At 45.2% G+C, this 17,763-nt stretch overlaps 1 protein-coding gene across 5 annotated transcripts in view; it reads right to left on the bottom strand.

Annotated features, from left to right (window-relative positions):
* FHOD3 (formin homology 2 domain containing 3) overlaps positions 1 to 17,763 on the bottom strand; it is a 381,469-nt gene that overhangs the window by 14,515 nt on the left and 349,191 nt on the right. For all 5 annotated transcript variants that reach the window (XM_079783592.1, XM_079783590.1, XM_079783588.1 and 2 more), the window contains 5 exons: positions 12,671 to 12,853; positions 10,912 to 11,031; positions 9,547 to 9,708; positions 7,334 to 7,524; positions 2,555 to 2,747 (listed from right to left, as the gene is read on the bottom strand). In XM_079783592.1, the coding sequence (XP_079639718.1) occupies positions 2,555 to 2,747; positions 7,334 to 7,524; positions 9,547 to 9,708; positions 10,912 to 11,031; positions 12,671 to 12,853 (849 nt within the window). The remainder of the gene's footprint in view (positions 1 to 2,554; positions 2,748 to 7,333; positions 7,525 to 9,546; positions 9,709 to 10,911; positions 11,032 to 12,670; positions 12,854 to 17,763) is intronic.

Here is a 17,763-nt window from a genome sequence, read left to right as displayed (position 1 = left end):
GTTGAGAACTGACTACACTTCTGGAAGCTGCAATGACACAGTGCTCCCAGTACATCACCTTTCCAGCCAAGTGGCATCATGACAAGAGGTGACAGTTCTGCGGTGCCAGCTTTTAAAAAATCTTAGAACTTATTTAACCAGGATTTGGGTTTTCTTTCAGCAACGAGTACACGTGTGAGATGCCAATATACAAGATCTCTAGCCCTCCCAATATCCCCAAAGTAACTAGCATTCCCTTTTCACAGAGAGGAAGCTGGAGAGAAGGCAAGGGCCTCACCAGGGTTACTCCTGCCTCAATGTGGGGGTCCTGGGGTGGGCAGCCTGAGTTCTCACGGCCCAGCTGGAGTGGAACGACAGCAGACAGGGCCGCAGTGACCTATGTCACCATTTTGCCTAGAACCAGGTGGCGACACAAGGATGAGGAATGACTTAGTGTCTCCCTGATCCTCCCTGGAGGACTCCTGGACTTTAAGAAAGGAAGCCTTCTGCATGTTCAGAAACAGCGGAAGAGGAGGAGAGACCAGCACAGACAGCAGATACGGGGCTGACGTTACCACCACAGGGTCTTTAGATTTAGCCCAGGCAGCTCTGTGCCTTAGAAAATAATGGTTTTTTTCTAAAATTGTCCCCTCTTTAAGGGCTGTCACTTCCATCCTCATTGCTCAGCTTCTGCAATAAAAGTGACTGGCTGCACAGTTTTCTCCAAAAATCGCTTCCAGCTCTAATGCTCAGGTTTTGCTTCTCCATCTATTGCTTGGGTTTGTTTTTAGTGATTAAAGTGGTGGAGATGTTTTTCTTAACCAGATCATGACATCCTAAGGGTATAAACTTATCTTTTGCAGCACCCACATCTTCCTCGTTGCCCCATGCTGTGCTGGGCACTCAGCGGGCGCTTGCGTACTTGAGATGTTGGGAAAACGGGAAGCTGTATCCATTGCCGTAACTGACAATACTCTGATTTACCAGCAGATGGCAACCTTTCTACACAGATGATGCCACTTTGCCCACTAAAAATAGGGACTATGTCCAGGATAAACCCTGAGGAAGCCAGTACTGCCCAGATGTTAATGGGAATTTAAATATTTTTGAATCAAACCCTAGAAAATTTTATCCCTGCTTATAAATAGGAAAGCTGAGTGTTTACAGAGAAGGACAGAATTTAAAAATTAGTGGGATCTGTAAAAAAAAAATCTCAAGAATTTAGCAAGAAATTTTGACGTGTTTTCATAACTATGAGCATATTGGACTTGTATTTTTCACCCTCTAATGTGTCTCATTTCCACAAAAATAAGCACTCCCCTTTTACAACTTTTAAAAATAATACTTTGGAATGAAATGTGGGACACAGTTTGCCCAACTGGAGTCCGTTTGCTTCCCGAGCTGCTGTCCTCCAGGAGGTGAAAGATTCAGTTGAGCCCAGACTTCAGCAGAGGAGACAGGAGACTCGGCTGGTGGCGCTGGTGCCCGGGGGACTGCGGAAAGGGCACCTTCTGCAGAAACGGGATCTGAGCACTCTCTAAGGGCCCAGAAAATTCCAAGGAAACAGGGGTCTGGGTGGGGTAGGTGGTGAGGGGATTAGTCCCTAGTTCTCCTCTGCCTTCTTTTGAAATTACTAAGATAATGTGTCCAGGTCTCCATGGAAAGGCCAGGCCCCCTCAAGAATGCGGGCAGTAATTGTGTGCTCCCTGTTTCTCCTACAGCATGAACATCTTCTAGGCACAGAAGGCAGCCCCGATAAGGTCTTCTTAATTGATTTTATTCCTCCCCAAAGAAATCCACCTGACTCGAGTTCAGCTGAGGCGTGCAAAGGATGATGGCTTAGTCACTAACCCATTCCATTCCCTGATCACTGAGAGCCAAGGTGCTTCTCACCTATAGAGGCAGATGGAGTAAGTTTCGCAAAGGCATGTCAGAAAGAGGCACTGTCTGTCTCTGGCATCTTCATGCCTCCCTTCCTCTTCCCTTTCCAAGCATCTCCCTTCTGAATACCCACGGCGCCCATGGCCCAGTGGGCTCAGGGATGAGGTGGGAGAGATGGGGGAAGAGCCCAGGAATGGGAGAGACATGTGAGTGTGCAGAGACCCCCAAAGGGGATCCCTTCCCACCCTGATAATCTCTGACTGAAGGGTCTGCCAAGAGCCCATCCAATTGCAGCTTTGAGCAACCACATCAATCATTTCTCTATTAAGATGCCTCGAATGGCGGTCCACGTGTCAACTGATAGGTTATAAAGCATCGTTATGATGATTAAAATCCTGAATCAATTCCCAAATCGGTACATTTGTCTTCCTGTAAGTGGCATTACCTTCCATCACAGAGGTTGAAAACGGAAACAAGCATTTAATGTCATCAGCACCATACAACACACCCAATATGGGTAACAAGCTCCTCCTCCAGCCACACATTCTAGTTCCTCATTTGTCTATAGCAGATTTTAAAGAAAAATAGAGAAAAGAAAAGAAGAGAAAAGAAAAGAAGCACAGTCCCCAAACTGTGGGACATTTTATGGTTGATTATACTCTCAAAATAAATAAACTGATTTCCTGAAACTTACATCGGTGATCATCTTCCCTCTGGTCTTATTTCTCTCTCTGTGGTTGGCCCGCTTCTGTTTCTGCTGCAGAACCCTTTCCCTGGTGGTGCGATACTCCAGGGCAAATTCACTAATGATCCTGCAGAACTTGTTTATGTTCACTTCCCGGATCGCATACGGCGGATGCCCCATAAAGAGCAAAAAGGAATGGAACCTGCAAGGAAAAACAATAGGGCCGATGACTTCAGTTTTAAGGAACAAAAATTGATTATCTAAAAACGTTCAGTAAAAAAAACCCATCAGCGCAAGACAATGTTGTTCTTTCCTGGGGCCTTGAGGTTGAAGAATCCTCTCAAGTGACAATGAGACCAGAGGTCAAGTTCAACTCACTTTCTCATTGGGGATGGTGAGATGGCAGGATGGCAGGAGATTAAGTACCTTTTTCTTTTTGCTTATCTGTGTTTTAATGCTTCCTAAAATGGATATGTGAAAGTTTTGTAACAAAAATGAATATTGCAGTTTCTAGATTATATAAAAATTAAATAAGAAATAAAGAAATGTTGCTTAGCAATTCCTTGGGAACCTGCTCCAGTGAATACTTGGAAAAGACATGAACATATTATGAACAATATGTCAATTGATGGTTTATAAAAAGATGCTTGTAAAGTTTTCTCTGAGTAAATATTTTGATATATTTTCTTGCAATTTTACATACAATCTTAATTTAATTGGAACACATTGAACGAGATGCACAAAATTATCTCAGCTATTTAATTATAAATAAGAAATTGTTGACTGTTATTTACTTAAAATTTTTGTAAAAGAAATTAAATGAGCAGACGTGTGCCCAATTTTTAGTTTTCAGGATATGAGGAAGAAGATAGTAGGAGACAGAGTGAAATTTTTATGTAAGCAAACAGTATTATATAAATGATACCACTATTTGTAGACAAAAACTTTTGGTGTTGATCATTCTAATTTGTACACTTAGAAAAAGGTTTGGTTTGTTTTTCAAATGAGTGACACTGACTTATTCTTTTTGTGAAAAACAACTAAGTAAAACATACAACAGGAATTTAAGGTAAAGGGGACTGAAAATGCTGTTTAAAACCAAAAAATGCTAGTAAAAGTATGAAACTCTTAGAAGAAAACAAAATGTTATGACTTTGGATTAGGAAATTATTTCTTAGCTATGATACCAAAAGCATAAGCACCCAAAGAAAATATAGATACATTCAACTTCATCAACATTAAAGAGCTTTTGTGCTTCAAAGGACTCTGTCAAGAGTGAAAAGACAACCCACAAAATGGTAGAAAACATTTGCAAATCATATGCCTGATAGGGAGTTTGTATCCAGAACATATAAAGAAAGGTTACAACTCAACACTAAAACAAACAAACGAAAACTGACACAGAATTTGAACAGACATTTCTCAAATAAAGGCATGCAAATAGCCAATAAGTGCATGAAAAGATGACCTTTAGTCATCAGGGGGATGCAAATCAAAACCACAGTGAGATGCCCTTCACACTCTCTAGGATGGATACAATGATGCATGTGGTGAGGATGTGCATAAACTGGAACCCTCCCGTGGCACTGATGAGGCCATAAAAATGGTTCGGCTACTGTGGACAAGTCTGGCGGTTCCTAAAAAGCTAAAATGGAGCTACTTTATGACCTAGCAATTTCGTTCCTATGCATATACCCAAAAGAAATGAATATATGTGTTCACACTAAACCTTCTACACAACTATTCATAGCAGCATTAATGTTAATAGCCAAAAAGTAGAAAAGAAGCCAAATATCCATCAGCAGATGAATTAACAACAGGTGGTATCGTCATACAAGGTCTCTCATAACTGGGCTATTACCTCTCTGACTGTATCTGCTGTGATCCCAGCCGCACTGGAACCTCCTGATTCCTTGAACAAGCCCACCTCAGGGCCTGTGTGGCATCTTAACCTTTCCTTTTGCACTGGGGACCCTAGGGGAACATGGGGTCCTGCAGGGACTGAGGGAAGGGGTGGGGAGGCCACTCCACTGGGAGGACCATAGGCCCTAACAAGGCGTCCAGTACCAGCTGTTCCCTGTGCCCAGAGCATGGTAGCACCCTCTCAACACACAGGTCTCTGACCAAATATCACATCTTCAGAGAAGCCTTCCCACCATAACTACAGTGAATTCCTGGCTCACGCTGGTCATCCCATTGGGTGACCAATAGTGAGTAAACTGGGATTGAGGTCACATGAGAGCAACATCATCCGGTGACCAGCTTACCAGGGAGAATTATCTATATATATAAAAGGTTAAGTGACCGACTATCCGTCTGTCTGACCAGCCAGTACATATGATGCCACTGGCAACTTAAAAATAAACGTTGACTTGCGTATGCACAATAAATATAAAGCTCTTGCTGGCACCAATCGCATGCGTGTGTTTCTATCTGTCATTGTCGATTGTGAATTGGGTTGTTTTTGTTGACATTCTGAAGCTGAAAGAAAGCTGCGGCATTGACAGAGTATGTCTGAAGACCAACTATTGGCACAACGTACCTCTGACACGTCATCTCTGACACTTCTATTATAGAGAAAGGGCGAACAGTGATAATATTTCTTCTAATTAATTTCCTTTCAATGTGCATGGATCCGTGTACCAGGCCACTAGTATATATAAAATTACACACACGCTTGGGTGCGCACGCACACACACACATGCGCGCACACACACACATATTATAGCTTAAGAAATAGACGTAGCACTGAATTTTCATGCGTCCAGGATAAAATGGTTAATGTGACCAGGCAGAACAGCTTTACAAGACTTGCATAAAACCGCTCCAGTTTCATGATATTCCAAATGAAAACTATTTGTTTATTTGAGTAGTTTTAAGTGGGAAATCACTTGTACCATACCAAGCATGGAGGGCCAGTGCAGCTCGTGCCCTGCCTCCCTCCGTGACCACGTCAAAAGCAGAGTGTGCTTGGATTTCAGTGAGAAATCTGACAACATCGCGGGTAATTCCAGATTACCCAAATGGGGTAATGCCGCTAGGAGGGCAGCTGTGAGGTCTGGATGGGGTGCAGTGAGGGGTCTGAACAACCAAATTCCAAAAGCACTGAGTAGTAAATAGTCGCCAACCTGGAGGGAAGACTCTGTTCCTCATTCCTGTTCCTAACAGTTAAAGATGACCCCCATCCCCATGCCTACCCACCCTGGACGGTCCGGAGCAAGACCCAGGAGGTCTGGTTACCAGAGCAGCAAAGGACACAAGCTGGGAGAGGGCTCCCCGACAGACAAGAGAGTCAGGTTCTTAAAAACAGTCACAGGGAGGTGAAGCGCAGCACAGGGAATCCAGTCATCAATATTGTAATAAGTACACATGGTGCCGGGTGGGTGATCACTTTGTAAGGCATATACGCATTTAATTACTATGCTGTACACCTGAAACTAACAGAATACTGTACACCCACTGTAATTGGAAATGAAGGGACTGTATGACTTCATGGAAGGCGAAGGAAGGAAACAAGGACAGAAGGGGAAAGGAGGGAGGGAAGAGAAAAAAGAATAAAAAATATGAAATGTTTATGAACAAATGAAAAAAGCACACATCTGTTTGGAAACGTATAAAGTGCTCAAGCAGAGCCCGGGGAGTGTGCCGAGGAGCAGCCCTCGGGCACGGCTGCAGCTGAGACGGCCCCCAGGGCGGGCTTCCTCACACAGCTGCAGCGGGGCTGTCTTAGGGCCCGCCACCCGGGCTCCGCTGCGGGCCGACCACACACCGCAGGTCTGCAGAGCTGCATGCTCACTTGCCAAGGTGCAAGGCCCAGGGCAGAGCGCTCAAACCCCCGAGATCAGAGTGACGAAGCAAAGGGAAAGAAAGCGGTGGTGCATGGGAGGCAATGCCCTGGCCTGGGACACTGGGAGACCCAGGCTCTGGCCTGGGTGCTGCCTCCACTTCCAGGTGAGATAGCCCCGGACGGCCCTGGGGCCATCCTAGATCCCTGCCAGCCTCCTTGCAGGGAAGCAAGGCCTCACACATCACTGCTGTGTGTCCCAGGGTCCTCTTGGATCCTGTGACTCTGAGGAAGGCTGGTCCAGAGGGTGGCACCAGGCAGACCGCAGCGCAAAGCCACCATCGAGAATCAATGAGTGGAAGGTCTTAGAGGGCAGACTGTGGATCGTATAAGGAAGGAACTTGCCCGGCGGGGGTAGCTCAGTGGTTGAACATCAACCTATGAACCAGGAGGTCACGGTATGATTCCTGGCCAAGGGCACATGCCCAGGTTGTGGGCTCAATTCCCAGTAGGGGGCATGCAAGAGGCAGTAGATTGATGATTCTCTCTCATCAATGATGTTTCTATCTCTCTCTCCCTCTCCCTTTCTCTCTCTGAAATCAATAAAATATGTTTTTAAATGAAGAAAAGGGACTTTTCTAAAAAATAAATCTGCCTCACAAAATGTGTGCTGTCTGCAGGCAGGACTGTTCAAACAGACAGGGAGATTCAGGGCTCAGCTTGTCAGTGATGTTATAGATTCAATTTCTGATCAAGGAGGAGTTGTGAATGACATCTCTAAGATTCTTTCTGACCCTAAGATTCAGTGGCATTATAGTATTGTGTGTGTGTGTGTGTGTGTGTGTGTGTGTGTATGCAAGAAAATTAAGCGCCCATGAAACAAACATGTGCATCAAAGGCACCCTGGCCATGTACCAAGAATTTATCTATCACACAATTTTTGTAAATTTAACCTTCAGATCTTGGTGTGCAGAATATTTTCAACATGCCCTTTTACTGCTTACCTGTTAATTATTCTTCTGTGGACAATCTTTAAAATTATAATTCGCTCAGCACAGTCTTTTAGGAACTCTGACATTCGTTGTTTTAAAACGGGTTTCATTTCATGTTTCGCAATTGCCTTGAGGTGATCCCATGAAGCTTTGCATCTTCTCTCCATCTGACATAAATTATCCTGAAGCTGATCAAAGTCAACCTGAAAATCAGAGAGAGAACATTGAAAACGTGCTGAAACCGCCAGACCCCAACCTGAACCAGGAAGCCCAATTGCCTCTGGGAAGAAATAAACATCAAAACCAAATTTACATCTTGAAATACAAACATATTTATGGCCTCGAATTTATCCACATGTGGATCTGTCATTATCTCGGCATCAAATTATTTAGTGATAAAACCGGTCTGCAAATGAACCCAATGCAAGCGGCAACCTTCTTTTCTTTTTGCCACATTTGGAAAAAAGAATCTTAGGCAAGTCTTTGAAAACTGTAAATTAAAACATGATATCAAGGAACCCTCGTACGAGATGAACTGAGCAGATGGGTCATAAAATTTTTCAGCACACTCTTGTCCTTCCCAGAGGTTGGAGGAATGCACCCCAGTCACACATGGATGGCTCTGATGTGTTCCAGCAAAGGGGCAGCCTGCTTCTCGTCACAGGGACCTGGGTCAATAGTCACCTTTAGTAATTGCCAACGTGAGTGGGCAGAAGCCGAGCTCCAGGCAGAAATACGTTATTTAGTTATTAGTTTGGAAAAGGCCTGATACTGAGGGGGTCCCGGGGCCGTCACTGGGGTCAGCCTGGGGTCAGGACACCCAGGCCAGGGCTACTTTGGTGACATGCAGGCTCCACCTAGGGCCAGGCCCTGGGAAAACACAGGACCACGTGTATAAAGGGAACGGATTTGTTCTAGATGGTTCTGGAAACAGGATCACGGTGAATCTAGACAGCCAGACAGACTTCCTAACAAACTGTCTCATGGGAAGGTGCTCATAGGGGGTGTTAGAGCAGCAACTGAGGACCCCGGTTGGGATACTCACAGAGGCTTTTTGCCTTAGTCAGGGTATAGAAGGAATATTTGCAAAGACTTCAGAGCAGTGCCTGGCACAGAGTAACATGGTAGGGGTGCCTGCGAAATAGTGTTTCCTAAAAAACCCCTTGTTAGCCTCTGAGCTGGGGGATCGCTGGCCGTGCCTCCTCCCGCCTCAAGGCAGGTCCACTGCCGGGCTGGCTCAGGGGCCACCTGCTCAGTGTCCCTGGCAGTTGGCAGCCTGTTGGTCCTGGGGCAGGTGGAGGAGCGTCCCAGCCCCTGTGTCCCCACAAGCTACTTCTGTGGAAGAAGGCGGAGGGAGGAAGAGCTCTGTGGACAGACCTTAGAAACGCCCCCTTTTCTTCCTCCCCCTTCTGCCCACCACTCTCTCCTCTTCTTACACTAGATTCCAATGTGACCCAGACCTAAAGGTCACTCTGCTTTCAGCTCCTTGGCCTGGGTTGTGTTTCCAGGAGTTTCCACCACACCTCTCCCTGTGCATTTGCGGTTCCCCCCAAGATCCGGACATCTCCCAGCTCTGCTGCATTTGAGGTTTCTCTGGGCTGTTGGACCTCAGTGATGCTCCTGCAGGGGGCGCAGCAGGCTGTCCAGCGACTGCACTGTCTCCCTTCTCACACACCACCGGTTAGTGAAGGTTTGCACTCGGCACTGCTTTTAGGGGCTTGCAGCTGAGGGACCAGGGCCACGTACGGTTACAGCCCTACAAACCCATTCCCTCTGGGGACCATCACGGGGACGGCCAATCTGCGGGGCAGGGGGCCACGCGAGCCCATTTCCTGGCTCAACGCCTCACTGCCGGGTCCTATGGAAGTCTGAGAAGGAGCCAAATTGCCTCTTTTTGACACCTTTGCCCACATTAAACAAGCTGGGAGTTTTAATGCCTGAGAACCCAGCCTGGTGAGTAACACAGCTCCTCCGTGGACACAGCAGTTGGGTCCGGGATGGCAGGCTTGCTCACATACCTCAGTAGGAAAGAATCCGGCGGAGAACCAGAGATGGGAAAAGGATCTTAAAAGTGCACTCCAAAAGGCACGAGACGAGTCCTAGCCACAGACTCCAGAGCAGGGGATGCAAGCGGCCCTTGGGTGTCTTACTGCACAGAGCCTGTGCTCCTGAGAGGATAGACCCAGCTGAGGGGGAGACAGACCCTGCTCCGGGGCCACACGTACCTTGGCTGACCTGGTGACGGCCCCGATCTCTGAGTACAGGTCGGAGCTGTCGGGGAAGTTCTCCACCACCATGGTGCACACATGGTGGAGGAGCGACTGCTTGTGCACGGTGTCTTTCACTTCCGGAACCTTCTCGAGGTAGCTTAACTCAAACGCTTTGGCCTGGTAGGTGAACATCAAATAAAAGGCAGGAAGGACAAGTTTTACGCAGGTTCTTAGAAAGACACAAAAGGTTAGACTCGATGCCCTGTTGGAGCAGACCAATATATATTTTTTAAAGATATTTTTTTTATTGATTTCAGAGAGAGGAGAGGAGTGGGAGAGAGAGAGAAAAATCAATGTTGAGAGAGAATCATAGATTGGCTGCCTCCTGCATGACCCCCTCCCCCGCCACTGGGAATCAAGCCCTCAACCAGGCATGTGCCCTGACTTGGAATCGAACCGTGACCTTCTGGTTCACAGGTCAATGCTCAATCCCTGAGCCACACCGGCCGGGCAGCCCAATATTTGGAGTGAGCGCCTTTGTGGCTGCAGCTTGCCAGGGCACACACTCTATCATTCCTAGCTGATCACACCTGGATGAGCCTCCAGCCCTTTCCCACCACAGCCCTCGGCCATGGGCTGTCCCCGGGGTCTACCCCGAAAAGCAAGGTGCTGGGAGGCTGGGACTCTGCCATCTGGGTATCTACACCCCTTTTCTCCCTTTGCCTATTTCTATTCTACTTCCTGGCCAAAGATAGGCCCATTTTTAAACACGTCTGTTTATAATGCATATAATTACAAATATTTGAGTGGTAAAAAACAAATATTTGGCCCTGGCCAGTGTGGCTCAATTGGTTGGGTGTCATCCTATGTACTGAAAGGTCACTGGTTCGATTCTTGGTCAGGGCACATGTCCAGGTTGTGGGTTTGATCCCTGGTCGGGGTGTGCGTGGGAGGCAGTCGATTGATGTTTCTCTCTCACATCGATGTTTTCTCTCTCTCTCTCCCCACCTTCCTTCCTTTCTCTTTAAAATAAATAAAAACTCATTTAAACCCAAATATTTGTACTTACATACATCAGACAAACAACAGAAAAGCCTAGAAGAAAATACCTCCAATACCAATTTTGAGAGTAGCTGACCTTCGAAGGAATAGTGTGTTCATTTTTCTAAGTTTTCTTATTTATAGCAAGATACAGGTTCAAATACATAGGCCCTGGTATTTTAAGAACAAATGTCTTCTAGACTTTTAGCAAGAAAATACAAACGCTGTTTTTGGAAGACCAGTTGTGCTTTGGAAGGCCAGTGGTACGGCCTCCACCGGCAAGCGAAGGGCAGGGATCCTGCCACAAGGGAGGGAGGGGGAAGGGAGGGGAAGACTTACATTAGTTCCATTTAGAAAGTTCCCGATGGCTAAGAGAGTAGACAGGATGAAGCCCAAGGTTTTATTGTTCTCCAACTGGTCTATTCCTTCCTTCAGGTCCAAGAGTGGTTCTGCCACTTCCTTTCAATTAAAAAAAAAATTGGAAGAAGATGATAATGTTGATTTTGGTTTTACTTTGTTCTTTTAATTTCTGTACAAGGTAATAACAAGTTCTCCTCAATACAGGGCAATCCCACCAGATCTGCACATGCTCCTTGCCAAGGAAAAATGCCAAAGCGGCAGGGAACAAGTCTAGTCCCCAAAGTCTCCCCAGTGGTTAGACCAAGTGGGGACCTGTGGCTAACCGAAATGTGTGCTGGGGGATAGGTAACCTGCCTTCCCCCTTTCCCACCCACCTTCCAAGCACAAGCAGGACTTAGCACCCTGTCTCCTCTTATCTCACCACGGCTGACTTCTATGACACTCCTCCCTCTCGTGCTCCATCAGAATCTGGACCAGTCTTCTTTGCTTTTCCCCTACCAGGCAGATGACACTGGACACTGTGGCCTCACTGTCCCTGGACCACCCAGGTCTCCTAACTTCCCCTCTAGGCACTCTGGCCAGTCACCTCTTGGCCTGGGGTCCTTTCTAGAAGGCCACCACCCTCATCACTCCCACGGCCTTCCTCAGTCCCACTCTCTCAGACTGGTAGCCTGCCCTGCAGCCTACTGGCCTCAGTCCCTTTTTTACTGTCACCGTGCGGTCCCCACTCCCATGTTCTTACTGAGTCTCTCCCAGAGCCTGCATCCCAAGGCCAGAGGTTCACCTTCACTCTGCAGCCCAGCTTCTGCCCTACCTGTCTGTTTTCTCCATGACGCCACTTCACCTGGCTGGAGAGAGCCACCTAAACCTGCTGATTGGTTTTGTGATCAAGTCATGCCCAGTCACCTGAGTAGTCCAGGTTAATTCATCCCTGCTTGGTTCCCAAATGAATTCAACCACAGCGGCTTCCTCCTGAAGCCCCCCAGACCCACGCCACCTCTCTGGCCCTTGTATAGCATGGTGCTCTCTCCTCTGCAGTAAGGGAAGGCCATGCAGCCTCTCCACCTGTGCTTTGAACGCATCTCCTCTGGGCACTTCCTCTCCATTAAACTCACCTCCAGCTCACTGTCCACCTCTGCCCTTTCCTCTCCACTAGTTCCATTTGCCCAGCTGCCAAAAGTGCTCATACTGCCCGGAGTCAGAGAGGACTCCTGCTCCTTCTGCCTTCTACCAAAGATGAGCACACCCCCCGCCCTACCCCCATGCCTTTACTGTCAGGGTCCCTTTCCTTCTGTGCTCTTCTCAACCCCTTTCAATCTGTTTCATCCTCAACTGTCTTCTGCTTTCTTCTGAGATATGCTCTCAGAGGGACCCAATGACCTGCTAACTGCCACAGTCAATAGCAGTGTAGACGATTATCATCAAGTGGATGGATTTCAGATCACTTTCTATGCTGTGCTTGTCTGTATGCTCCAAATTTTCTACAATGAACATACAGAATCAGAAGAAAAGTTAATAGTTTGTTTTAACCCACAACCACGTGTCTGAGCCTGGTGCCAGGCACACACATTAGAATAACCCATCACCAGCAGGATCCTGATCACTCAGTACAGACACAACCTCATCATAATCAACTCACCTTCCCTCGAGGATGACACTCCACTCCCTTCCCCAATGCAAATCTGACTTCCTCAACACGGGGATGCAGGACTGGCTGCCTCTCCTCCTACGTGCTTACCTTTTCTGTGGTTTCATAGTCCATTTTGAACGCCCAGAGGTGGAGCCGCGCCGAGAGCTCGCTGATGGAGGACAGCGTGAGGAGGAACTGCTCCGCGCTGCCCAGCGGTGCCTCGGGGTTCGCCAGCTGGGCCTCCTGGATTTTCTGCTTCTCTTCTTCCGTGGGGATCATGGTTAGAATTTTCTGGAAAAGACAGGATGATACAGTATATGTTATCACTTAGTGATGGAACCTATCTCACCCCTTTGATGTTGTGAAATTCATATTATAACTTTCCAACCAGGTAGGCGAGATGCTCTGTTGTCAGTGTTCTATGGCATACAGGTGTTACATTGTCATAAATCTAATGTACATTAGAGAAAAGCCCCACTGGCATCTAAATTGACATTCCTTTGTTCTAAACGTCCCTACTTCCCTCGCTCCCCTTTAACCTGTTTCATAAGCAACTTGCCCCCAAATGTTCTGGGTCTTGTACATGAAGGACATTCTGAAATCCTTCCACTTAATGAAGGTGAGAGAAAGGTGATAGGATAAGACAGAAGATTAGAGAACTGCTTCCTGTTCCCTAGGAAACAGTAAAACATCTCAAGAATGTATGTTTTCTAGTCCTTCTCATTGATTCATTTTAAAGCTTACAAAAATGAGTCACTTTCAAATAACTCGGATTGACTTATCCATAGGACATATAATTTTAAGTATTTTAAACACTTAAACTATATTTTAAAATTTATATAGAAATGAAAACACTTTAAATGATATCAAACTCAATTGAACAGGTATTGAGTTGGCCATTTTCCCTCTGGCATTCCCCAGCCTGGGTGTAAGGGAGTGGGAAACCTGGGAGAGGGTATCAAGTGCAGAGCGTTCCAGCGAACCCTCTCATCCTGACTGGGGGAGTGGGAAAGGGGTCTCCTAGCAGAGGCAGCAGGGGCTGAAGGCACCTAAAACTCCAGAGGGAGAGAACTTTCCTCTCCAATCAGTGATGCTGTGGTCCAAACCCTTTCTGCTTTTCTTCTCTCTGTCCTCCCTTGGCTTGGCCCTAAACATGAGCATAGTCACAGAAGGTGGATGGCAAAGTGAGGTAACTGAAGCCCCAGCTTTCAGCTGGAAGAACAAAACAGAAGGCCCAGGAACCCTGGAAAGTACTGGAGAGGTCATGGAAAGCGAAGAGCCTGGCAAAGCAAGTGTATAATGTTGTTTAAGAACTTCTGAGTTCATCCCTGAGCTGCTCATATGTGAGGCTGACCTTAACCAGCACATCAAAGACTTGGAGACCTGGACTAGCCTTTGAAAACTTCAAAAATGGTTCCAAAGCTGGAACCAGTCTGCAAGATGCAGGTCTGAATTCTGGCCTGAACCCAAGCAAGGGAGGGCTAGTTTTCAGTTCTGTGTATGAAATCAGAATTACCCTGAAATAAAAACTTCACAAAGATAATGCGAGAAAAGGAAGCTAGAGACCAGTGTCCCTGATGAAATTAGATGCATAAATCCTTAACAACGTAATTTAAAATACATAATGAATGTCAGTATGTTAAGATATATAAACACATGACTATATTTTACATAGCAATATAACAAAATAATAACCACAAGGTTGGTTCAATATGCAGTAAGCAATTAATACAATTAATCTACCAGATTAATAATCTGAACAAGAAAATTCACATAATTATTTCATTTGATACAAAAATTTTTAAAATAAAATTTAAAATTCATGACAAAAAACAAATAAACTCCCAGCCACCCAGCATTAGGAGAGATTTCCCATACTTGATAAATGACATTTTATAAAAGACCTACAGCTCACATCATGCTTAGTGGAGATAGGCTGAATGCTTTCTCTCTAATATTGGGAACAAGATAAGAGGTATTTTATAAAACGCCACATGGATTGGAAAGGAAAAATGTAAACTGTTCCTATTGCATCAGGTAGAATTATCTACACAGAAAATTGTGAGGAATCTAAAAAATTTATAAAAAGTGAGTTTAAAAATGCTGTATGACATTAGGTCAATATTTTCTTCAATATACAGAAAAATCTATTTTATTTCTAAATATTGATAATGTATAATTATAAACTGAAATTTAAGAAAAATGCTATTTACAATGAAATACGTAGGTATAAATCTAACAAACCACTCATAAGGTCTGTATGCTAGAAAGTAGCAAATGCCAATAAAAATGATTTAAAAAGACCTAAATAATTAGGGGACATACTATGTTCATGGACTAAAAGACAACAGGGTCACATATTAATTTCCCAAAATTGGTCCATAAAATTAACTCAATTCCAATGAAAATACCAGCATAGTATTTTCTGTGGATACAGACAAGCTGATTCTAAGTGTTATATGGCAAAGCAGATGAACCAAACCATAACAATTTTGAAAACGAACAAACTTGAGGGGGTCACACCACCCGATTTTAAAATGTACTAGAGAGCAATAGTAATAAGCCACTGTAGTCTGGGCAACAGGACGGACATGGATCAATGGGACAAAACAGGGAGTCCAGAAATAGACCGCACAAATACGGCCATTGATTCTGACAAAGATGCAAAAGCATTTTAACGGCAAGAAGATAGTATTTCCAGCAAATGGTTTTAGAACAATTGGAATTCTTGTGCAAAAAAAGAACCTCAACTTAAACCTTACAGTTTACACATGGATTAACTCAAAAGAAATAACAGATCTAAAGTAAAAGCTAATACTGTAAAACGTTTAGAAAGAAACAGGAGAAAATCTCTGTGACTCATGTTAGGCAATGAACTCTTAGACATGATATCAAAAAAGATCAGGTTGATAAACTGAACTTCCTCCACATTAAAGACTTTTTCTCGGTGAAAAACACTGTTAAGGGATTGAAAAGGCAAGGTGTGGTCCCTCAAAAGGTTAAACGCAGAATTACTACATGAACCAGCAATTCCATTTATAGGTTTTCACCCATGAAAACTTATGTTCACACAAAAACTTGTACATAAATACTTGTAGCACCTTTCTCCATAAATTCCAAAAACTGGACCAAACTACATATTCTTCAACAGCTGAATAAAGTGTACTCAGCAATAAAAAGGGACATACCACAACGAGGAAGACTCTCAAAGACACGCTGAATGAAAGAAGCCAGTTATGATTCCACTTATGTGAAATCCCCCAAAAGACAAAACCACAGTGATGAGACTAAACCTGTGGTTTCCAGGGGCCAGAGGCGAGCTTAGGGTGCGACTAGAAAGTGACAGCACAAGATAACAGTTTTGAGGGGAGATGAGACTGTTTTGAATCCTAACTGTAGTAGTAATTGCATGAATTTATGCACATTTAAAAGCTCTTAGAGCTGTATAGCAAAAAGTTTCATTTTGCTCTATATTAATGCAAAAAAATAAAGAACAAAATTGAAATCCTGGACCCCTGACATCATGATTGGCAAACATGCAGGTGTTTCCAGGATTGTGCCTCAGGACGTGTGTGGCGGGGCAGAAGCCATCTGGGTTTGATGAGCATGTGATCAGGGAGGGCTGTCTCGGTCCTTCATCAGGAGCCAGTGATGCCCAACTGCATGGGAGGCATGTGTTCTGTGCTGCCATCGGAGTGAGGTCATGCCCTCGGCCCTGGCCGTTTTGGTTCAGTGGTTCAAATGTCGGCCGTGAACTGAAGGGTTGCGGGTTCAGTTCCCTGTCAAGGGCAAATACCTGGGTTGCAGGTTCAACCCCTGGTCCTGGTCAGGGTGAGAGCAGGAGGCAACCAATCAATGTGTCTCTCTCATGTTGATGTCTCTCTCTCTCTCTCTGTCTCTCTCTCTCTCTCTCTCTGTCTCTCTCTCTTTCTCTCTCTCTCTCTCTCTCTCTCTCTCTCTCTCCTTCCTCCTCCCTTGTACTCTCTCTAAAGGTCAATGGAAAAAATATCCTCACTCGAGGATTTAAAAAAAAGAAGGTATGCCCTCAGATACCTCCCCTTCCAATATGCTCATCATCATGGCCCCTAACTGAGATAATGAAGGTGGGATGTGACATCGGGGCGATATGCAGTGACAGTGTCCCTTGCTCTCCCACAAGCTCTGCTTGGACCCCACCAGTCCCCACAGATGGTATTAGACAATAAGGAAAGCAACCCAAGCCCAGGATTTGAACTCAGTTTTCAAAATAAAAACATAACTAAAATAATAAAAAAACTTGTATTTTAATTTTCTTCCTGCTCAAATTGTTTTCAACATGGACAAGAATTCCGAAATAAAAAATTGTCAACACTTTCCCCCCTTCTTCAGAAGGCATTTTCCTGCCATGATTTTAGTTGCCTTTTTCCTTTGGGAAAGTAATCAAACACTCTTACTTTTGTTTTTCACTTCTCTGACTAATTGAAACCATTTGTTCAGTGTTGAAGATTTATGAGGCTGCCAGCTGCCAGTTTGTTTTATTTTTTCACACATCACTGACAATAAAAATAGCCCTAAGACAGTGGAACGGCAGGTCAGCGCCACCTCCTCTGAGGTGAGGGCTGTGTTTTTTCCAGGAGCAGATGAAAGGAGATGAGCACGAGGGGGAACCCCTGATTTGCTCTTCTCCGGGGCCAGTAGATCTACTGACAATTTTATGATCGCCATTTGGTTTCATGGGGAGAAAAACATCAAACAAGACCCCTACACAATAATGCAATGTCTTTTGTGTTTTATTTCCTCCCAGACAGGGCTTCACTTGCTTGTGTACCTGAAAGCCAAATGTCAGAGAAAAGCACACAAGTCTCACTTTTTATGGACCCGAATGGTTAAGGGGTCTGGTCATCTCATTCACATGCAGATGAGGCCGCAATGAGGAATTACTTTGCCTTGTGAGTTTTGAGCAGAACCCTGGCTACAGCTCTGGATGAGAACCTCACACAAGGATTTTGGTGACAACAACAGAGAGCTGAAGAGCTGGGCCTGGTTTGTACACAACTTGTATATTCTCATGAGACAATGGCTTTCCATTTGGTTATTTAATCTCATGGACACGGAGGGATCTTTTTGGGGGTCTTGATTGCCATCTTCTTTCATTGTTGGGACTACTTAGGGAAACACCTGGGGCAGAAATGATTGCATCAAACTTGCAGATGAAGTGACTT

This window comes from Cnephaeus nilssonii (genome assembly GCF_951640355.1).
Source record: "Cnephaeus nilssonii genome assembly, chromosome: 11".
Lineage (NCBI taxonomy): Eukaryota > Metazoa > Chordata > Mammalia > Chiroptera > Vespertilionidae > Cnephaeus > Cnephaeus nilssonii.
This window is presented reverse-complemented; position numbering and strand designations above follow the sequence as displayed.